Here is a 24,048-nt window from a genome sequence, read left to right as displayed (position 1 = left end):
CAGGAAGATTAGACAAGTAGTCGGTGACTGAAATCTGGTTGCAAAGCCATGCTACACACTACGAATGAAGCTGAATATTGTTGTTTATTTAGGGTTGGGCAGGGCTTTCCCCAACCGAACACATTTCAGTCAGACGAAACCGTTTCATACTTCACTCTGGTAATAAACTGTCATCTGCTTGTGTTTGTAGGATTATAGAAGTTGCACTGTACCTCCTAACCTCCTCTGAAATGACTCTGTTCTTGTTTTTACTGGCCTGCCCAAAGCCCAAAAGGAGTTGTAGTTTGTTTGGCTGCATAGCCTTTAGACAGTCAGCTGCGCTGACAGAGACCAGAGTGACAGACAGTCACAGATTAACAGGCAGAGGAAGTGCGATCCTGAGTGCAGGGTGAGAGCAGACGGACAGTCAGGAAGTGAGCTGCTCCAACCGGACAGACACACAAGTAAATCAAACCTGACACAATGTCAGCAGGACCGACAGGCCAATCCTTAGACGGGCGGCGAGAGCAGATATCGCCACCGATAGGGGATACAAAAAAAAACACCCAATAAATCACAGCCACAGAAAGAAAAGCGTTTATCATTTCTCCACTGAGAGGACAACGGCCCTATTTTACACTTTCATGGTTTATGCTGAAGTGGGATATGATTGTGACAGCCGCAACGCCGTTTGTTTGATTTATGAATGAATTCATTCAGGAGACTAAACAATAAAACACGGGGCAAGAGTCATCCTTTAGAGAAATGGTTTTCAACCTTTTCCATATCAAAGTCCATTTTTATTCTGCTTTTTTGAGTCGCGGACCAATATTTGATGAGATTTAGCCTCTCAGACCCAAAACGTAGAATATTTTGATATTGGTGTTGTACAATAGGAGAGATAACAGGCCGGCGTTGATCAAAATAACAATCCTTCTACATTCTCTAATTGTGTAGATTTCTTAAGTAATGCAGATGTTAATAACAATAATCAACTCTTGAGATTGTAGATCTAATAGGGTCCATTTGGTTTCCAACTCCCCATCATTTAGCTGGGGACCACCTGGGACCCCCTCAAGGACTTAAGAGTCCAGGTCGAGTCACATCAATCTACAGCTGCATTTATTTACAGTACATGTGTTGTTGCCGTTTCTGTAGCACACATACACGCACACATCGTCACTGTCGGGCAGAAACCTTGTATCTCCATCTGCTTGTAGATTGGCTATTTTCACTTGTTTAAATCATAGACATACAAGGTTTTCACCCGACAACAACTTTTTCAGACACCATTTGAATGAAGTGGCTTCATGTCAACCTCTCCTAGCACGTGCCCTGTTTTGCCGTCACGGGTGAGAGAACGCGCTGACAGGTTTTGTGAGGTCAGTTCGTCCTTGGCTCTGAATGGACGCTTGTGCACAAATGTCATGAAAAGGCCCTCAAGTCATTAATTTGACACTGTGTTCACAAGGCTGACCTGGACAGACAGATGGATGGACTTACTGTACATACAGACAGACGGACGGACAACCCTGAAACATAATGCCTCCGACCACGGCTGTCACAGATAAAGGCTTTCATTTTTAACAAAACGTTGTTTATTTTAAAGTTTTTTTTACATTTATAGCCTAGGTCGTTTGCTCCCAGGTGTCTTTAAATGTTTTGTTTATTAGTTCTTTTTAGATGTGTTGTTTTTATGGAATATAAATGAAGGCTTTCCAAGATATGGGCTTAATATTGATGACATCAGATATCTCCATATATGGGCATAAAAGGGACAAGGACTGACACAGAAATCTCCATATATGGCCATTCGTTTAATAGTGAGTACATTTTCCCCATTGACTTGAACGGGGAAAATTCAAATGGTAAGACGAAATTAATTTGCAAAATTCGCGTCATGGCAACCACACTCGCAATTTCCAATTGCATCTTTCTAGTTATGAATAGTATTTTTAAAAGTGACTCCTGAGAGGCATAATGGAGTGATAGTGTTTCAGGCAGACTTTCTAAGTGATGCAGCACACCCACAGTATCTGTTATTAGAGATGGCCTGAATTCATTCTTTAAAGTTTAAAGCCTTTAAACGCACCGGCAGCAGCGACACTACAGTGTCAACAAGGCCTCCTAATAATGACAAGTCTGGGCGTGTCGTGACCGAAAGAGCCGGTCTCTCCAGGTGACTTATCATCATGCTTTGTTTAAGGAAGACCTATACTCTACGACATATGCATAGAAGCAGGTCTACTTTTCCAAGTCGAGGACCCCCAATTGATATGCATTTTGGCCATGGACGACCCTCTGAAACGATTTTGTGCCAGGGACCCCCATAAGAGAAGATGTGTGTAAAAAAAAAAAGAAGAAAAAACGCAAATTTAGCTGGGGACCCCCTGGAACCACTTTAAGGACCCCGGGGTGTCCCCGAACCCCACTATGAGAACCACTGTTTTTATACACTTGGGCTGCTCATGTTTTTTGTCTCTGCCACGGCAGCCACGTGACAGTTTATGTATGTTCTTGTAGTTGTCAATACTGTTCAGCTGTTGGCACGTGTTCCACACATATCAAACTGGACTGACTGGTCTCCGTTTCTTGGAGATTAAAGTGTTCTGGAGACAGTCACTGTGAGCACTTAACCACTTAAACCCCCGGCATCCTCATTGTGGGGAAGGCAGTTCGCAGAAAATAGTTTTAAATATTTTCTGCGAAAGCTTTCCCTAAAATAACGGAAAACAGAAAAGACACTATAGCATTGAACCCTGAGGGACTCTGGTAAACCGCGGTTAAACTTAACATCATGTCTTGTGTTTTTGAACATTAGTACTCCTGCGACATTCTTGTATGATGAACATAACGAGTTCAAATATGGAGATACAAGATTTCTGCCCGACAACAACTATAATATCGTCTGGGAGAAACCTCATATGTCCAAAACTATATATTAAAAAAAAGCAAAAGTTGCAGATCGACAAGCTTTGAGCTTGCGGATTTGCTACTTTTTTCTATTCTTTTTTTGTAAAGATTTACGCCAGCGGTCTGGGCCACAGATCTGCTACTTTTGATGCTTTTGTGCAACGCTGCAGTATGATCAAGTAGGGCGCTAATTTACGAAAAAACACAAAACGTTAGGACATGGACTAGGGCTGTCACGATATGACATTTTACATGATGATTAATTGTCACTCAAATAATTGGCGATTAACGATTTAATTGTGTTTTTGTCGTTGATAATTACATTTCTGTTTGGCTTTTAGGCTTTGAAGTTGTACATGGTAGATATCACACATAACCTAAACATACAAAGAAATTAATGACATATTTGACAACTTACTACTTAAAAAATAACTTTGATAGTGGAAACAGCCGATCTACAAGCTCACAACGCGTCGCGATGCGACGCGTTGTGAGCTTGTAGATCTGCTATTTCCACTATTTCGGAATTTTTTTCAACATTCACGATTATGACGATTATGACAAAAGAGTGTGTTCCACTTCCCCCTCCTTCCCAAAGAAGGTCTCAGCAAGAACAGTCACCAACGTCATTTTAGGCTCCATGGCCATCCGCCATGACACTTTGGGTGGCGGAAGTGCCACCCAAAATAACATTAGCGTCTATGAGCACTTCGTCACTTCCGCCACCCAAAAGTGTCATGGCGGCGTCCCATGGTGTGCCAACTTCCGGGAGTTGTCTGTTCCTGCCTAACCTTCCTTGCTCCCTCCCTCTCCTGCTCTCCTCCCCTGCAGGTGGTGAAGGAGGAGGCGGCAGGTTCCTGGGCGTGGACCTGCTCCAGTGCTCCTCCTCCCTGGGGGAGTCGTGTCCCTCGCAGCCCCACTCCCTGGAGCTGGTGTCTCACACCCCCCACCAGCACCTCCCCCTGAGGAAGACCCACTCCGACCTCGACACAGGTGGGCCGCCGTGTGTGTGTGTGTGTGTGTGTGTGTGTGTGTGTGTGTGTGTGTGTGTGTGTGTGTGTGTGTGTGTGTGTGTGTGTGTGTGTGTGTGTGTGTGTGTGTGTGGACAGACAGGGAATTACTACTTTGTGGGGACCTCATGTCCCCACAAAGATAGTACAATCGGAGGAAAAAACCTTGTGGGGACAAATGAATAGGTCCCCACAAGGTGTTTAGGGGTTAGGTTAAGGGTTAAGGGTTAGGGTTAGGGTTAGGGTTAGGGTTAGGGTTAAAAATGAATGGAATGTCCCCACAAATATAGTAGACTATGTGTAATGTCCCCACAAAGTAGTAATTGCAAACCTGTGTGTGTGTGTGTGTGTGTGTGTGTGTGTGTGTGTGTGTGTGTGTGTGTGTGTGTGTGTGTGTGTGTGTGTGTGAGCGTGTGTGTGTGTGTGTGTGTGTGTGTGTGTGTGTGTGTGTGTGTGTGTGTGTGCGTGTGTGCGTGCGTGCGTGCGTGCGTGCGTGCGTGCGTGCGTGTGAAGTGCGTGTGAAGTGCGTGAGCGTGTGTGTGTGTGTGTACTACTGCGTGTATTACTATGCATGTGACGTGAGCATAGTAAAATGCATCTTTAAAAAGTTCAAGGTCAGTAAAAGTATCAATACAGCAATTTAGAAATACTCTTGTTACAAGTAAAAATCCGGAATTCAAAATTCACTTGAGTAAAAGTATAAAAGTTTTGGTATCATAATGTAGCACCAACAATGGAAAGTGCTCATTATGCAGAATGTCCCTTTGCACAAGATTTCATATGTAAAATAATTATACAAAAATTATGAAAATAGCAGATCTACAAGCTCACAATGCTTCGCATCGCGACACATTGTGAGCTTGTAGATCTTGTAGATCTGTAACATCTTGTAAATACAAATTGCCATCCGAAAAAAGTATAGTAATGCGTGTGTGTGGGTGTACTTGAGCGGGCGTGCGTGCATATGAATTCATTGAGTGTGTTTGGTCTATTTTGGCTATCAGCAATAGGTTCCTGTGCCAGATTTCAATGTGTTCTTCATTAATGCAGAAAATTATGTGTGTGGTTAACATTAAGTCTTATAGACACTTTAATGTCTGTTTTAATGATTCCCCATTGACCACATTAACCCTGACTTCACTAGTCTAGTCCCTGTCCTCCTAAAATGTTTCATGTCATGACGCAGTGTGGAGCTAATGTATCTGACTGTTATCTTCAAATTGGGCATAACGCGGCATTATGTAACTTCTTTTAATGAATAAAATAAATGTAATGTTGGCCAATCTGTATGGTAGAGCAGGGGGGGGTCCCCAAATAATTTTGGGGGGTTCCCAGATGATTAACTTAATGTGGAACATTGTTTTCTCACTCAACAGTAAACAAATCAACATAAAGGGTTTCCTGCAGGAAAAAGTCTTGACCAGGGGGGGATGTCATGGCGCACGCGCAAAGCGTGTGCGCCGAAATTTTTTGATAATTAATTAATTAATTCGAGTAATTAATTCACTTAATTTTTTATATTAATTCTTATTTTTGCCCTATAAAAAACTCACATTTATTCAACATTGAATAACTACGTTTTTCACAGGACAGTGTAACTTGTTTTTTTCCCCCAGGTTAATCAACCAGCACTCGTGCCATATAAATAGAAGTCTACAGCACAGTAAAAAAAAAGAAACATTGGTGTAAAGTAACTAAGTAGATTTACTTAAGTACTGTACTTATACTGTACAAAGGAGATTTTCAGGTATTTGCACTTTACTTGAGTATTTCCTGCATTCAGGAGATACCAGCCCTTATGTTTTCTTCAAATGTAAACAAACATGGCTGCCATGTTTGAAAGATAGGGTTGGTATGGGGGTTAAACATGCAATTTCGCGATCATGCCTAGTACATTGTTGGAGGTCCAAAAAGTTTTTTTGAGAAAAAAAAAATTTTTTGAAAAAAAAAAAAAAAAAACTTTTTTTTTTTTTTTTTTTTTTTTAATACCCTTGGGGGGGCGGGGGGGTTTTCAGGCCGGGCGGGGCGCCTGGCCTGTAAAGTGCTGCAGGAAACCCTGAAGTTTAAGTGTATATAGGTATATGCACGTTTCTAAAGTGACAATTTAAGGACTTTAAAATGACAAATTAAACATTAGCCAATTGTGAAAATAGCCGATCTACATGCTCACAACGCCTCGCAACGCCTCGCAACGTGAACAATTTTCACAACAGAACCGTGTTATACAAAATGTAATGCCTCAACTCTTATTGCTCGTCAGGGTGGGAGGGGTCCCCAGTTAAAATATGATTATTTTGGGGGTCCCAACCCACAGGTTGAGAACCACTGTGGTAGAGTATGTTAATACAATATGAACTCTCCCTGTTCTTCTATTGAGACATTTAGATCGCGTTAAAGGTCAGGTCTCACTTAGATGCAGGATCTGACATACATTTTGAGCGGATGGTCAAGATTCAATTTATCCCCTGATTAAGCATGCAGGCTCTATTAGGTTAATCTGAACCTGAATCATTCATTGATTTGAACCCAGTACATGTAGAAGAGGAGAGTTCCTTAAAGTGCTGCTTTAAAGCTGTTAATACTGCATCTCTCCCGTGAATTTTGAAGCTGTTTTGTGTTGTTGTTGTTTTTTTGCTTACAATTGCATGTGCGCTTAAACAATTGTAAGAAGTGTGTCAATTTGTGGAGATTATATTTTTGAACACAACATGTTGATGTCATAAGCCATTGTTTGCTACAGGGGCTTATTTTGTTTTTAATCCAAAAGCCAATGCCAAAATTCCATTGGTTGGCCTACAAAAATCATCCCTGTATCGCTCTATAAACAAACCACTGGCCCTCGAAGACAGGACAGAGGACCAACCAGCGGTCCAAATGGACCCTTCTTCTTCTTATAATTCCTTTGGCTACTTCCCATCGGGGTCGCCATCTGTTTCCATCTGCTCCTGTTCTCTGCATCCTCCTCCAGCCACCTGCAAGTCTCTCTCTCACCGCATCCATAAACCTCCTATTTGGCCCTCCTCCTCTTCTCTTGCCTGGCAACTCCATCTTCAGCAGGGACGTCACAAGGGGGGGATGTGGGACTGAGTTACTAGGGCCCAAGGTGGAGGGGCCTTCGTTATTTTATACTTTAGCTGTTGAAAAATAGCAGATATACAAGCTCACAGTGCCGCGCTGCGAGCTTGTAGATCTGCTATTTTTGAAAAGTTGTGAAAATGTGTACAAATCACTCCTGACTCCGTTTCTCCATCCGTTCCACCCTGCCTGTGCTCTCCTCTTCCACACTCCCCATTACTTTGAACAGTTGAATAGTTGAATAGTTGAATAGTTGGGGTATTTTAACTCCTTCAGCTTCGCCCACCTCTGCTTCTTGCATCCTCACTGTTCCACACTGCCCTCCTTCTCAGCCACACACACATTTCAGACACAATATCTGAAACGACATGAAAAGGGTTTTGAGAACGTGTCATAAAACGCATTGTCTCTGTCGGGTGAAACACTATGTCCAAAACTGTTTCAAAAACTAGCAAAATTTGCAGATCGGCAAGCTTGAAGCACACATCGCTTTGCGCCGCGTTTCGAGCTTGTGGATCTGCCAATTTTGATGCTTTTGTGTGATGCTGTATGATCAAGTATGGCGTAAAAAAAAAGAAAAATTGACTGCTGGCCCCCCGTTCCCAGCAATATTTGCAGCGTCTCTCCCCATCTCTCTCCCTGTTTCCTGTCCATCTCTACTACACCTACTGTGTGAAAAGAGGCACAAAAAGCCCCCCAAAAGGGATCTTTCTTTTATAAAATAAACATAAAAAGTTAGGATATGGAGACAAGAGGTTTCTGCCTGACATCAACTCCTTCCCCCCGTCTCTCTCCCTCTCTCTCCCGTACAGCTCCCAGCTCGGAGCGGCAGCACCCGGAGCCGACGGGAGACGCCGCCACCATGGACCACTCGGGGCTGCTGTGCTCCAACACGCCGCCGCCGTCCTGGAACGGCCCCAAGGGCTCCACCTTCTCCCCGGGCGGCTGGAACGAGGCCTACAGCTACAGCGTCAGCAAGGCGCCGCCCGCCGTGCCGCCCAAGCAGCACAGCATCGTGGGCGTCGGCGGGGGAGGACAGTCGTCGGGCTCCAGCTCGGCCGGCTCCTGCACGTTCGCCATCGTGGCGAGGCGGAGCGAGACGGAGGGGGTGGCGGCCTCGGACGGAGGCAGAGGGGGAGACGGCGGGCGGGGGAGGGAGCGCTCGGCGCGCTCCATCGCGGCGGCGCAGGCCTTCAAGTTCCGCGAGCGCTCGCTGTCCACGCCCAACGACTCGCCGGGGTTCTTCGGCGAGGACGGCAGCAACGGTACGCCTTCCTCCGCCGGTAACGGGAACGCCGTGGCCACCGCGGAGCCCCACCACCTCCACCAGCAGTACCCCCACCACCACCACCACTTCCTGGGCTCGGGGGAGAGCTACGCCCTGCTCTACCCCAGCGGGAGCTCCGAGGACAGCGCCAGCAACGCCGACACGGTCTCGGTGACGACGGTGTCGGACTGCAGCGGCGACGGCGGCGGGCGCCTCCACCGCGTGCGCTCGCGCTCCATCTCGCTGAAGAAGTCCAAGCGCAAGCCCCCGCCCCCGGTGCGCAGCGTCTCCCTGATGAAGAACCTGGGGGACGCCGAGGGTCACGTTCACCACGGATGGAGGTACTGAACCACACGCAAACCTCTTCTTCTAAACGATCAGGGTTCCCACGGTCATGAAATTCCTGGAAATATTTTGAAATTAGAAAAATATTTTTCCAGTACTGGAATTGATCAAGGGTCCTGGAAGGTCCTGGAAAAAATAGCTATGCATTGTCTTTGGTTATTGATTTTGTTAAGTTGCTGCGAGGCGTTGTGAGCATGTAGATCGACTATTTTCACAATAAAACCGTGTTATACAAAATTCCTCTACTCTTAGTGCTCATCAGGATGCCGGGGTCCCCAGTTCAAATATGATTATTTCGGGGGTCACGGCCTGAAAAGGTTGAGAACCACTGGCATACACTACCTGTCTTTGGGAATTGTGCATAGGAGTAAGCGACCTGTTATTGAGCTGAATTATTGTTATATAGTCCTGGAAATTGGGTTAAATATTCTGGAAGTTTTGGAAATTAATGGGAACCCTGAACGATTCAACTTTTTCTAAACTTTTCACCCATTAAAGGGATAGTTTACCCCCCAAATAACTGTTTTATATCGATTACTCAAAGAAGTATACAGTATATGTTTTGAGGGACTCCACCTTAGCCCTTAGCACTTGCCATAGCACTTACCAATTTCAATGTACAGATTATAGTTAGTTTTTTCTGGGTTCTTCTGCTGTTAGACTGATGATAGGTTCTCGATTTACTTATGATTCTAGATCACTGTTTCTATGCATTTGGTTTATTTACCTCGTGCTGTCCTTGCTTATTGTAAATCGCTCTGGATTAAGAGCGTCCGCTAAATGCCTAAATTGTAAATTGTACAGTTCAGACTTGAACCACAAAGGGTTGAAACACAGCATTACACCATTCCAACTAAGAGCTTTTTACACGTCAATGTTTTTTCACAGGGACGGGCGGCCCAAGAGCCTCCACATACCCAGGGACCACTTCCCGGACTTCCAGCCCGACTTCCTGCTGCCCAGCTCGGCCTGCTTGCCCAAGCCCAGCCTGGGTGAAGGCGAGCAGGGCCACAGCGGCAGCGAGGGACCCCCCAGCCTGGAGGTCCAGGGTCCCGACAGAGACGGGGAGGCAGAGATCACCTTCCCTGCTCACTGGCAGCTGGGGGAGTGGAAGAACGACCCTTACAGGTAGGGCGCTGACTACTACTGTAGCATATATCGTCGTTGTCGGGTGGAAACCTTGTATGTACAAAACCGTTCGTTTTGCATTTACCATTTTTAAAATGATTTAAACTAGTTGTGTGCTTGTAGATCTGCTGTTTTCAATACTTTTGTGCGACAGCCTTGTATGATGAAGCAGGGCTTTACTTTGCGAAAGAACGTACACATTTGAAACTTGGAGATACGAGGTTTCCGTCCAACAACGACGATATAGTATCTGCTGGTCTGTCTGTCTGTCTGTCTGTCTGTCTCTATCTATCTACTGCAGTGGTTCTCAAACATTTTCATGTCAAGGACCCCCACATTGATATGTATTTGACCGTGGAGCCCCATCAGAAAAGGTGTTGTGCCAGAGAAGAGAAGATTTGTGTTGTTAAAGAATTTCACAATTATTTCAAATTTGTCAAAAATATTTTTAGATAGGCTATTTTCAAATATCCAATGTGTAAAATAGGGTTAACGATCCTCACTTTGTTGCGGACGCTCTGGAACCCACTCAAGGACTCTTGGGGGTGTCCGTCAACAAATTGGTCGTCAGTCCAGTAAAGATTTGGTTGTGGACACACTTGAAGGATGATGTTGTGATGTAAACTTTAGTTGTACTAGGATCTAATATTACCATTAGCCTATAATGTTGCTCTGTGTCGTATCTGAGAGAGATAGACGGTCAATTACAGTAACGGGCTGCTCAAATGCTGCACACTCCACCAACAGGATGGTTGTAAATGTAATGGAATCAGAATCAAAATCAAATATACTGTATTATCATATCAAACGATTGCAAGTGTAAAAGAGTGGGTGACATTATTTTGTTTGTGCGAGCTCTCAACTCTTCTCAAGGGAGAAGGAAAGGAACACACAACAATTAAAATTGAGAAAAAAACTGAGAGCCTCACTGGCCAACTTTGCTCAGATATTTCTCAATCTCTGATATTAACTTTAGGCCTAGAATTATTGAGTGCTTTAACCAGTGAAAAATATCAGATATACAAGCTTGTAGATCTGCTATTTTTGAAAAAGTCGTGAAAATGTGTGCAAATCTTTGAATATATGTATTTTCAAAGGGAACGTTTGTTACTCAAATTTTGCTTCTGGGGGTGGTCCCTGGAACCAGATATTTTGAGATAGGGGTCTGGGCCAAATAAATATAATTTTGGGGGTCCTTCACATGAAAAGGTTTGAGAACCACTGACATAGTAGTCTCTCAAGAACAGACTAACTGAGCTCCAGTTGAAGTGAAAAGGACCTTTTCTTTGACGATGGCTAGCCAGATTGCTGACATAGAAACATAGGGTTTTTCAAAAAACCTTAGAAGGATTCAAACGACACTCATAGAATCGGGTCAAAATTCTAATTTTCAGATTTTTCACGATTTTTAAAAAATAGCAGATCTACAAGCTCGCAGCGCGGCACCCTGTGACTGTGAGCTTGTATATCTGCTATTTTTCAATAGTTAAAGCATAAAATTATGATACTCAATAATGTGTACCCGCTCTATATGGGTTAACTCCTCTCCTCTCCTCTCCTCTCCTCTCCTCTCCTCTCCTCTCCTCTCCTCTCCTCTCCTCTCCTCTCCTCTCCTCTCCTCTCCTGCAGGTCTCTGTCAGGCTCCAGCACGGCCACGGGCACCACGGTGATCGAGTGCCTGAAGGTCCGAGGCAGCTCCGAGTCCCTGCTGGACTCTCCCTCCACCTCCAGAGCCGCCTCCCCCTCTCTGCTCTCCGCGGAGGCGGACGTCACCAAGGCCTCGTCCCCCTTCAGGCCCCCGGGGCTCATGTCCCCGTCCAGCGGCTACTCCAGCCAGTCGGAGACCCCCACGCCCACCGTTCCGCCCAGCCAGGTGTCGGGGATGGCGGGGACGCTGGGCTGCAAGATGCGCCCCAAGATCCCCGAGAGGAAGTCGTCGCTGCCGTCGCCCAAGGACCCGGCGGCGCGGTCGCGGCTCTCCTTCGAGATCCCCGTGAACGCCCTGCCGGCGGACCTGTCGTCGCTGCGGCCCAAGCAGAAGGCGGGCCGGCGGCACTCGGACACCTCGGCGGCGGCGAAGCCCGGCAAGGTCTGTGGTGGATTCTATGAAACCTGATTCACTATAGAATTGAATTTCCACAAGGTAGAGTGAATATGATGAATACAATATATGTATTAACACATGCACGCCCATGCATAGATCATGCACCACGTGTGTGCACGCTGTTCACAGATTTCAAACGGAAAAATCCGCTTGGAAATCCGTTCAGGCATTCATGAGATAGCAGCCATTATGTTTTCTTCAAATGTAAACAAACATAGCTGCCATGTTTGAAAGATGGGGTTGGTGTGGGGGTCAAACATGCAATAGCGCGATCACGATCATGCCTAGTAGATAGAAGGAAGTCCAAAATTATATAAAAAAATAAAAGAAAATCTATGCGAAAACGGCCCAAAACTCGGGAAACTCGGGCGTGGCGGCATCAGACAACGGGAAAATTCGGGAAACTCGTGAGGGGGCAGTCTATGAGTTAACTCATTAAAACATCACTGAACTCATCAACTGCCGCGTCGTCCTTACCTTTTAACGTGGGCACGTGCGTGATGTGCGCGCACGGATCATGTCCCAGGCGTGTGTACACACGATCCCAGCTTTCAAATAAAAAAATCAAACCTCGGTTCGAAGTGGAGTGGTGAATCTGAGCAGCGTGCGTGCGTACGTGCGTGCGTGCGTGCGTGCGTGCGTGCGTGCGTGCGTGTATGTGTGTGTGTGTGTTGAGTGTGCCTGGCCTGCACAAAACAGCGCCCCTCCTTTAACTAGTGTGTTGTGTGTGGCCACTCAAGGTATTGCCAGGCTACGGACACGGCCAGCCAGCCACCCAGCCACCCACCCACCCAGCCACCCAGCCACCCACGGACATACCTGTCCATTGGGAGTGCTTTCACCACTCCAAAAATCTGATTGAAAAAAGACATATGCATCGCTGAGCAGCTTCTTCTACTGTTTTCATGAAAGCTAACCGGAAACCGGAAACCAGAACCCGGAAATGCGAGCGGAAACAGTTCTCCGAGGGTGATAAACAGACCGGATCGGTGATAAACAGCGATTATACTTTTAATGTTTTATAGCGATTAAAGCATATTAAAGTCTCAGGATTATCAGGCCCGGCGGAGAAGAACATAGGGATTTTATCAGGACTTTCGGGGGAGGCGGTAAATGAGTTAAGCATAGGGAAGATTGACGAATACACAATAGCACATATATTGACATTGTCGTATACATTTCTACCACAGGTCGTCAACCCCTCCTCCTCGCAGGCGGCGGCGGTGCAGCCCGTCGTGGTCACCCAGAACGAGCTGAAGACGGTGCGCCTGCGCTCGGTGTCGCGGGGCGACCTGGACGACTGCCCCGACGGCGCCTCGGACACCATCGAGGAGGAGGAGAAGCTCGGCCGTGGGGGAGGTGACTCGGCCGAGGACTCGGCCGTCTGCTTGCCCGCCGCGCCGCCCCCCACCGCCCCGAAGCCCAGGCCCCCCGTGGCCGTCAAGCCGCCGCTGCCCAAGCGCCCGCTCAACCTCCTCCTCAAGTCCCCCTCGCCCCCCTCCTCCTCCGCCGCCCCCCTCGCCGCCGAGTCCCCGCCGGGCTCGCCCGTGGACCGGCCCGTGCCCCTGGGCAACATCTACAAGGTAACTACGTTCATGTGTTGGATATCAGTGACTCACGACTTATCAACTGGTTATTTGAAAAACATGTATTTAACCACTTAGACTTATGCTTAGTAAAACAGACCTGATTTGTCCTGTACTTGATGAGTTCTTTTTCCATCTATGGCCAACTCTCTTCACCAAAAAATAGCAGATCTACAAGCTAGGGCTTTCACCAACTAGTCGACTAGTCGACTAGTATTACCACTAGTCGAGCTTGTAAACGGAATATTATTATCCTGTCATCTACACACTTCATCTAGCCAGCAGGCAGCATCTCCCCTCTCAGAGCTCACGCAAAGTTCACCCAAAGACGTACCGTGTCACTGCACACAGGCAGCATTCGTTGACTACTGGTCTGGGACAACAGAATAGTTGTATATGTAACGGTATAATGTTAGTGCGAACAAAGCAGCAAGTGAGGACACACAGCCCTGCAGTTCCCAACAGACGGCCCGATGTTAGTTTGATTAGAAGTAATTAAAGACGGTGGAGTATTTGTGTAGCGCTAGCCAAGCTACCTTGTGTTATTGACAATTGACCTGACCATGCAAATGGATTATTGTGTACTTTGTTTAACAGCAGATACAGCCATTTTGGTGAGTCCAGTTTCCATTTCTTATAATTGTAGCAGCCAAAATGGATGTGGCAATTGTGCTGTTTTTTTGTTGTTTACAGTATGTTGCGGTAACGTGCACATGTGGGTTTGTGAGTATCCGTTGTCATGGCAACTTGGCTTCTCCAAAAAGCTGTGCCACAGAGCGTCTTTATTATTACATAATAGGTTAACGACAATCGACTAGTCGACTACCAGTGGCTTCAAATAGTCGATCTGTAAAAAATACTAGTTGTGAAAGCCCTACTACAAGCTCACAACGCGTCACAACGTGACGGGTTGTGAGCTTGTAGATCAGCTATTTTTGGTGAACCTTCCCTCCAGAAAAGGGATAGCGGGGTTCAAGTGGTTAAACTGGCAAACTACTTAGAGAAAGCCTGGGAAAAAAGCCTTGTACAGCCAGTAGGGGATATGTACCTTATTTTGTTTAGCATTTTTCTTTTCCTGTATCTATGTTTGTATATGTGTATGATCAGCAATCCGGTAACCAGTGTATATAAAAAAGAAATGTACTTTACAAATATTGTAACTTTGTTTGAAAAGGTGTCATATAATTCCATGAGGGATGGGCCATGAGGTGACATGACACCTAAATAACATCATTTAATACAGTGGTTCTCAAAGTGGATTCCAGGGACTCTGCGGGTTCCTTTAGGGGGGTCTAGATTGACCCATATAAGTCTGTAACTCTGACAGTGTACAAATGGAACCAAATGAACCCTGTTGTATACTGTCAGAGTTAAGGGAAGACCTTGAAATTTGAAAGTTTGAGAAACAGTCATATAATAAATTCATTCATTCATTCATTCTACAAGGTCATGAGGAAGCCCAAGGCCAAGAAGCCTCCGCCGCAGTCCCCCTCCAGCCCGTCCGTGTCCGTGCAGGACGCCGCTTCCCCCGTCGGCGGCGGCGCCCCACAGATCCCCTACGACTTCCCCTTCCTCCCCGCCTCTCAGTCCTTCTTCGACCTGCCCCCTCTGCCGGACCCCCAGCCCCTGCTGGAGGACCCGGCCATGGAGCCCGAGTTCGACCCAGAGACGGAGCTCCATCTTGGGCCGGCGGACGGCGGCTCACTCCCCTCCCCCTGCAGCAGCCAGGAGGCCCCGGATCTGCAGGACAAGAGCAAGACCCTCCCCTCCAGGATGACCATTTCCTGTCTGGCGGAGCTGTCGGACAAGAAGAAACCCAAGGTGAGTTTTTCGTTCTTTTTTAAATTGTTTTGCTGCAATTCAACTGTGCACGGCGCGCACCATGTTGTTTTGCATCGTTGCACAGCCAGTCATCGTCCTTAAAGAAATGTGTTATTTGAGGCTGTAAATATAATGAATTCCACAAATGAATTCCTACGCAACAGATATATTGGCTGCGCACTTTAAGGAGATTCTGAATCTTCAAATACTTCTCTGTCATTCACGGCCTGAAATCAGCATGGAAATATGAACATAATGCAAGAAATATCTAGTTATTAACAACTTAAAACCACTTAAACCCTCGCAACTGTATTGTGGGAAAAGTTCGCTGGAAAATAGCTGATCATTGTGAGCTTGTGGATCGGCTATTTTCAGCGAAATCTTTCCCCACAATAACAGAAAACAGAAAACAGAAAGGCCACTAGCATAGAGCCCTGAGGGACTCCGTCTGACCATATGGGGTTAATGACCATACCATTTTCCTTTTCTTTCTTTCATTCTCTCTCTCTCTCTCTCTCTCTCCAGGTCCCTCCTCCCGTCCCCAAGAAGCCCAGTGTTCTCCTGCTGCCGTCCTCCGTCCACGCGTCCTCACCCTCGGCGTCCAACGGCGGTGTGGACAGGCCGGCACTGCAGGCCGACAGTCCCATGGCTCTCCGCTCTCCGGTCGCGGCGTTCTCGCCGGAGATTCCAGAGGAGATCCCCGCCGCCGATCCCCCTGCCGCCGATCCCCCCGCCGACGATCAACCCGCCGCCCCGGAGGGAGAGGACAACCACCTGGGGATGGACGAGGACAGTTCCAAGGACTCGTCGCTCCAGTCGTCCCTGCAGGACTCCTCGCTCACGGAGATCTCGGACGGGAAGGTGGCCGAGAGCGGGAACGGAGCAGGTACGATGCACCGTTGTGTGTGTGTCACGAGTTGTTGGTTTGAATCCGGGCTCCACAGCCTCCACTGTCCCCTGGTTCACTGTTTCCCAATGGGTCAGGACCCATTTGTGGGTCGCAGACACATTTTCATGGGCCCGTTATTTTTTGGTTTCCTGCATCTTGTCAAAACATTTTCAAAAAGCAAAAAGCTAAAAGATTTTCATGAATAAAAAACTATATAATATTTATTATGAATTGAATTAATAAATGAAAGAAAAATCTAAGGAATTCCATAAATTAGAAAAAAAATATAATAGAAGTAGTGAAAATAGGTGATCACACGTTGTGTGTAGATCTGCTATTTTCACTAGTTTAGGTCCCGGGCAAACGTCTGAAAGGTTTGGGAACCACTGCAAGTCTGGTTCCTGACATAATTGGAGTTGGAGGGTCCAGTGCCTTGTGAGAAAATGAATACAAATGTAAAATAAATAGCAGCAGAGAGCTTGAGAGCAGATGTAATTTCATTAGTTTAATCGAATGATTCATCACTTTAATCAAATAACTTATAAGGCAAGACAAGTTTATTTGTATAGCGCCTTTCGACAACAAGGCAATTCTAAGTGCTTAGCATTAGGACATAGAGCATTACAATTTGAAGCCAAGCGGTTGCCTCTGGAGGGTGACAGCTTTCGGCTTTAGGGCTGTGATTAGGATTCTTTGACTTGGCTCTCAGGCGTCGTCTCTTCTCTAGTCGTCTCTTTAGAAGTATCTCGAAGTATCATTAGTCGGGCCGGGTACTGACGGACGGTGGACGTGACGTTGTGAACGCGGATCCATTGTCCTCCAGCGTTGAAATAAAGCAGAAAGATAAGAGAATGAGAAGAAATTATTAACCCATTCAGAACGGGTACACTATATTGTGTATCATTATTTTATGCTTTAACTATTGAAAAATAGCAGATATACAAGCTCACCCGCTGCGAGCTTGTAGATCTGCTATTTTTGAAAAATCTTGAAAATTTTAATTTTGACCCGATTCTATTAGTGTCTTTTGAATTCTAAGGTTTTTTTTTAAAAACCTATGTTTCTATGTCAGCAATCTGGCCAACCATCGTCAAAGAAAAGGTCCTTTTCACTTAACTGGAGCTCAGTTAGTCTGTTCTTGAGAGACTACTATGTCAGTGGTTCTCAAACCTTTTCATGTGAAGGACCCCCAAAATTATATGTATTTGGCCACGGACCCCATCTCAAAATATTTAGTCCCAGGGACCCCCCAGAGGCAAAGTTTTAGTTACAAACGTTTGCTTTGAAAATACATATATTCAAAGATTTGCACACATTTTCACGACTTTTTCAAAAATAGCAGATCTACCGGTACAAGCTCGCAGCCGCGCTATGAGCTTGTATATCTGCTATTTCTCACTGGTTAAAGCATTCAATAATTCTAGGCCTAAATGGGTTTTAAAAAAGAAACCTCAGTAAAAGGCAGTCAGCCAACAGAAAAGTACAGTAGTAGCTTTTTAACAGAACTGAGAGTTGTAGCAGAGCCTCCGTTTTCTGAGAGTTTGTTCCTGATAGTATGTGGAGCTGGAGCATAAAACTGAACACTGCTTTCCCCACGTTTAGTACAGATTCTGGGGACAGAGAGCAGGCCTGTCCCAGACATACCAGAGAAGTCTGAAAGGTTTGTGATGTGGCACAAGAAATGTATTTTCGCCCTAAACCATTCAATGCTTTATAAACCGACAGTAGTGGTTTGAAATACAGTAGTCGTTTGACACACAGGGAGCCAGTGTAAAGATCTGGAGTGATATGATTTCCTGGTAATATTGGACTTTAGGGAGACATGTAGTAACGACACCATTACAGTAGTCGAGTCTACTGAAGATTGCATGGATGGACAAGCTTTTCTAAATCCTGTTCAGATATAAGACCTTACTTAAGGTGATAGTTAGCCGACTGTCATTTTGTGTCAATGACTACACCAAGATTTTTGAATTTGGTTGAGTTCTTCTTTTTTTCTTTTTTTTTAACATTATTACAGTTGGACGGTGAGCAATGAGCTTTAAATCATCATTCATTCTTTCTTGGCTGGAAACATAATTACTTCAGTTTTGTCTTTGTTTAACTGTAGAAGATTCCAGGACATACTGTTGTTGATTTGTATTTACTTACTGTTTACATATATAGTGTTTGTATTGGACCCTGCATAGTCGTAGTAGTAGCATTTAACCCACTAAAACAGAGTTAGTGTCCTTGAACAAGACGCTGAACCCCTAATTTCTCCCGATATATGCAGCCTTGCATGGTTTCCTCCGCCATCGGTGTACGAATGCGTGTGTGAATGTAATGCACAATCTCAGTAAAGCGCTTTGAATTTAAAAAAAGTATCATCATAATATCATCCATAAAAAACACTGTGTACAAAGGAGAAAAGGGAAAAAATTACTACAGTGAATGACACCCCCTTTCTATGGGAGAATTGAGTTTACCTCCACTTGTGGTCTCCTGATAGATGGATTTTTAGGCCTGTTTTGAAGGAATTCACATTTTTTAAAAGATGGTCTCAGGGCATTCCAAACTTTGGTGGCAGAGTAGTGGAATGAGAATTTTCCAATGTTTGTTCTATAGATGGGTACCAGATCGTTGTTGTCGCTCCCTCTAGTGTGGTGGCTGTGGGTGTCACTCCACTTTGGAGAAGTATTTAGTCTGGTATGATGAGGGTATTGAGTGCAATGCAATTTGACTATCTTAAAAACCAGGCATCAGCCAAAGCCGGGCATTCTGTTTGTGAGATTGCAGTGAGGCTACTAGGCTAGTGAGGCTATTTTCGTCGAACGCTCACCCCCAGATTAGGGACGCTTAGGATTCAAGTGGTCGATGAGGTTTTTACAACTTATCTGACACTGCGGCGTAGTGATGGGATAAAATGCAGGCTCCAAGTAGGAAAAAACAAATTGAAAAAAAGTATTTCCTTGATATTTGTCCGAAACCCAGTTTCTTTGACAGAAAAACTGAAAAATGCTCTTATGTCATCTTTCTTTTATTTGGATATTTCTGTGAAAGGAACACACAGTGAGAGCCGTGAAGGCTGAATGGATTCCCTCCATGGTCTCTGCGTTTCATTTCTCAGGGTCTCGCAAGTTTAACAAGGCTGATGCTTCTCAAACTGGATCAGATGAAAGCTCCCAAGCACAGCAGGCTGTTAGTTAAAGCTGACATCTAGAACTTACTTAGAAAAAGAAAGTCCTGTGTAACTTTTTTGACAACCTCTCTAAACAATGTTTACTCTTAGCTCTTTTAGTTGCGAGTGTTTGCCACGACACTCGTGCCGCGGGAAATGTACTGTAAAAGTGTGTATTTACTTAACTCAATCACTGCCAAGAATATTTAACCAAAGCACTAACACTGCCAGCAATCTTTCGTTTTTCCTTACCTTTTCAAGTAGTCACATAATATTTGTATATTTTTCGATCAATCAAGAAAAGAAAAGAAAAGAAATGCAACTTGTTTGAGCCCACTTCCTGCCTTTAATGTCTTGAGCAGCTATTGGCTGTGCTGAAGAAGACGCGGCGGAGGAGAACAACACGGCGCCCAATGAGAAGACACCGCTCCACATCGCTGAGGAAACGGACGACGACTTGCTGGCCCACACTCCCACCACGCACACCACCGAAGACCTGTTCACTATTATACACAGGTGTGAACCGCACACACATGCACACGCACACACACACACACACACACACACACACGCACACGCACACGCACACGCACGCACGCACGCACGCACGCACGCACACACACACACACACACACACACACACACACGCACAGAGTGAATCTCGTGGAAGCTAGTTTCCAAGCAACAAGTGTTCAGGTTGTATACCTTGCCGGATGCTTGAAATAGAAGCGAACAAAGAGCAGAAAGGATGTGAGAAAGAGGGGAAAAGGATAGCCAAGGTGAACGAGAAGAAAAGAAAGAGTCTGCTTCTCTAGCTCGCTTGCTGTCTGACTGCATGTTGTTGTTGTTAGAACGAGAAACACCTCGGTCAAACTCTGACCCCCTACTGGACTGAATACAAACATATGAACACATTGATTAGAATGAATGAAAAGCTTTGTGTCATTATCATTAAGCCATTAAAACCAGGAAAGCATCCATGCCATTTTAGTTTTTGTGTTGGCTAGTCAAAAACAAGCAGACGTACGAGCTCACAGCATGGCACTTTGATCACATGGTTGGAGCATGACTGGAGGAAGGCCCCTGCCTGTCACCTACATGAAAGCTGAAACTGAAACTTAAGTGAAATCACTTAAAGGACTGGCGACACCGGCCGAAAATTAACATTATGATACAGTAGGTCACGTGGTGTTTCTTCAAACAGTCTGAGAAGGAGGCGGGGCCGTATCAGTTAGTAGTGAATGTATACTTCGTCCGTCGTGCGGTGCCGCGCAATGCATACTTCGTCCGTCGTGCGGTGCCGCGCACAACCTTGTTGTTAGCGTGTAGCGTGGCTAGCGCTGCACCGCACGGCTATTTGCGAGAGCTATTGTGTGTGTACACACACACACACACACAGGCTACACACACAGAGTGTATGAGCCACGGACCTCAGTCCTCCGAGACAGCAGGACATATGTCTGCTAAAAGGGCTCAAGGAGAAGGAGATCGCTGGACGCTCGTTCTCCATCTTTCCCAGTGGGATCCATAATCACGCGTCCCGGCCAGGTCCTCCAGTCAGGTTTAGCGGAAGACACAGCAGGGTATGGCCGACAAAACCGTCCCTTAGGCGGGGAGAAGCGTGTTGACCCTCGTAACGAATCTCTGACACCTTTTTTGGAAGAAGACATGTACTTTTTTACCATTTTATAGCGAATGGTGTATAATTTTTACCCCTAGAACTGATTTAAAGTTGGTTTAGAAAGTCGGAAACACGCCTCGGACAGCTTTTTTTGGGGCAGTTTCAAAAGATAATGATATGGATACTCGACTCCGCGAGTCTCCGCCCCTCCCCCATATTAGCCCAATCAAATTAATGTATTGCCGTTACTGTACAGAAAGTACTACTTTCAGTACAGTAACTACAATAAATTAATTTGATTGGGTAATTTAACATGGGGGTACATGACATCATTAAAAAAATTGGCTAATTTGATAGCCATAATTAGCTGTTTTGGCCGTGTCACGCCCCCTTTAAAAAACAGGTCCCACCCTAATTTACAGTACAGAATAAGACAGAATAAAGCCATAATAAGAAATAATGTGTTTGTAATTAGAAATAATAACTTTTTTTTCTCCTCCGCGTCATCAGCGCCCACACCCTAGGTGGGGTTGGCGAAAGGGCCTTTCTGTGTGGAGTTTGCATGTTCTCCCCGTGTCTCCTAGGGTAGATAGCATCACAAAAACATGCAGTAATCCTGGTCTCTATAATGCCTCCCCCTGGCCAGCCGAGGCGCCTGATGGAGGGGAAAGGAACTGGTTGGAATAACGTGTTCCTTCCACGCGCTATGTCCATACCGGGGAAATCCCCCCAGTCAGGTGAAAAGAAACAACTTGGACTATTCATGCATTGAAGGAAGCATGAGGTGAGTCCGTTGTCTCCCCAGGCACGGCAGAGGGAGAGCAGAGCCCAGGATTACATAGCTTAGGCAATTGGCACTGGGTAAAAAAATGGGTTACAAAATCGTGGGATAAAAATGATATATATAAAAAAAAGAAATAATACGTTTTCATTAGACAGAAACAAACTGTTACCTTAATTACCCTTACATTATGTTCTAGTCACAGCTCTTCTCGGTGTGTCTTTCATACTGTATGTCCAGTTTGCGACAGAGCCAAATATCAATTGCTAGATATCTAGAAACGCTCGGGAAGAAATCGCCGAGCACTATAATCGTGGCCAGATCTTCTCGCAGTGCTTTTCACACACAACGAGCAAAACCTCGGCAAGCAAAGCCCGATCTAGCGTCAGTTTTTGTCGGCGAACACCAAAAATGGTCGGAGACAGCACAATCGGCTCAAAAAGTCGGGCAGTGTGTTCGATCCCTTATTCGATTTCTAATTAGAACATAATGTAGGGTTAATTAAGGTATAACTGTGTTTGTTTCTGTCTAATGAAAACATATTATTTCTAATTACAAACACATTATTTCTTATTATGGCTTCATTCTGTCTTATTCTGCTCTCTCCTGTCCCTCTCCCAGGTCCAAGAGAAAAGTCCTGGGTCGTAAGGAGCCCACCGACTCGTTCGGCAGCCGGCAGAGCCTGACGTCGCCGGTCAAGCACAGCGTCAGCGCGGCCGACATGCGGGCGATGACCCTGGGCGGCGGCTGCAGCAGTCAGAGGTCGAGCTCGCGGAACGAGAACTTCATCGCCCTGCTGCAGAAGAAAGGCAGCAAGTCCTCCAGCGGAGGGGCCAGAGTCTCCGCCATGGAGCTCCTGAAAAGCACAAACCCCCTGGCGCGCCGGGTCACCGAGTTCACCACCGCCGCTACGCCCCCGTCCGCGGCGAGCGAGGACGGGTGTGAGGTCGAGTCCGGGAACGGCGTGGCGCCAAACGACCACTGAGGCCACGGGACGGGAAGAACTTTACAACGGAAATTATGAACCAATCGTCCGAACTACCCGACCGTCTGAACCGATTCTACAATCTGCCCCCCGCCCCCTACACAATCACTCACACACACACACGCACGCACGCACGCACCCACGCACGCACGCACGCACACACACACACACACACACACGCACACACACACACACACACACACACACAGAGCCCACCTCCCATCCCAAGCCGAGGGCTGAGTACTTCTGACTAAAACGTCCAACCGGATGGCTTCTACCGCTGAAAAAACGTATGAGCTGTCCAATTGTAATCGGAGCTTACCTAATTGCACGGAACGGTCTCTCTGTACGTGTGTGTGTGTGTGTGTGTCCGACGTTGGAGTGATACTTTTTTGTCCTTTCTATCAACCCATCCCATGCGCGGAGCGTACATATACACAGTGTTCCCGTTGCGATAGGAATGAACACGGGAGAAACCTTTCAGTTGTCTTTTCCACGCTGCATTGTGCAGTCCTTCTGAGCTGCTACGAGGAGACTCGGAGAGGATGAAGACAGGAAAGATGAATCCATGGATGGATGGATGTAGAGCATGATTTAAATGGGGGACAGGGAGGATGTGGAGGGGATCTCTTCACTCCTGGCTCCTTCTGAATGTGTGAGATTCCCCGATGACGGAATCGGAATGACTTCAGACCCACTGAAGTGCTTTGGTGTGTCTAGTTGATCTACGTTACAGCATAAGGCCTGTATATGAATAAAATGAGCCAAGACAGAGAGACTTTAAAGACAATAAGCTATAGCGAATGCCATTGACTGAACTCTTTTGGCCTGTAATCATGGAGCACCAGTGTCATCGTACCCATCGCAGTACCAGATCTTTTTGGTGACGCACATGACTTGATAACTTCTAGCTGTGTACTTCCGTGCCACCAAGTGGCACCTAAGACACAACACAACACAAGATCCAAGGACATAATCAGTTTCTGTTTTTTCCTGCCTGTGGTAAATACCGTACCACAATTCCACCATTACATTTACGGGGGACGGACGATGACTTCAGGTTCATTTCGACGTATACGTACACGACAGATGTCTGAAGAGTTGAGTTAGTTTTTTTTTTCTTTTCGTCAGACTAAAGGACGAATCACGAGCGTGCGACGCGTTTAGCGACGCGGCGTCAAAGGAAGGACGCGCAAAAAGGAAGGATGTTGCTGACACATTCCACGTGGAGTTCTGTGGTCGCGGGAGGACGGTAGCCAGCCAACGAACAACATTTTGATCTGAAGCACTTTTCATTTCCCTGTGGCGTCGGAGGTCGTTTTTTCCCTCACGGAATCCATTTTTATTTTTTTGGGCTCGTCCGTGTCGGACATAGAAGAAAATG

The 24,048-nt window shown here is 46.0% G+C and overlaps 1 protein-coding gene across 1 annotated transcript in view; it reads left to right on the top strand.

Annotated features, from left to right (window-relative positions):
• The window catches only part of nhsl2 (NHS-like 2), a gene marked incomplete at both ends in the record, with an annotated part of 231,149 nt that extends 208,485 nt beyond the window's left edge, over positions 1-22,664 (top strand). The window contains 9 exons of the mRNA XM_080741471.1: positions 3,724-3,885; positions 7,790-8,585; positions 9,478-9,717; positions 11,347-11,806; positions 13,015-13,404; positions 14,854-15,228; positions 15,754-16,114; positions 19,640-19,793; positions 22,301-22,664. Coding sequence (XP_080597597.1) covers positions 3,724-3,885; positions 7,790-8,585; positions 9,478-9,717; positions 11,347-11,806; positions 13,015-13,404; positions 14,854-15,228; positions 15,754-16,114; positions 19,640-19,793; positions 22,301-22,664 — 3,302 coding nt within the window. The remainder of the gene's footprint in view (positions 1-3,723; positions 3,886-7,789; positions 8,586-9,477; positions 9,718-11,346; positions 11,807-13,014; positions 13,405-14,853; positions 15,229-15,753; positions 16,115-19,639; positions 19,794-22,300) is intronic.
• Between the last annotated feature and the right edge of the window lie 1,384 nt (positions 22,665-24,048).

Source organism: Nannobrachium achirus (assembly GCF_963921795.1).
Source record: "Nannobrachium achirus genome assembly, chromosome: 14".
Lineage (NCBI taxonomy): Eukaryota > Metazoa > Chordata > Actinopteri > Myctophiformes > Myctophidae > Nannobrachium > Nannobrachium achirus.
Note: the sequence above shows the minus strand (reverse complement) of the source record. Positions and strands in the feature narration are given on the sequence as shown.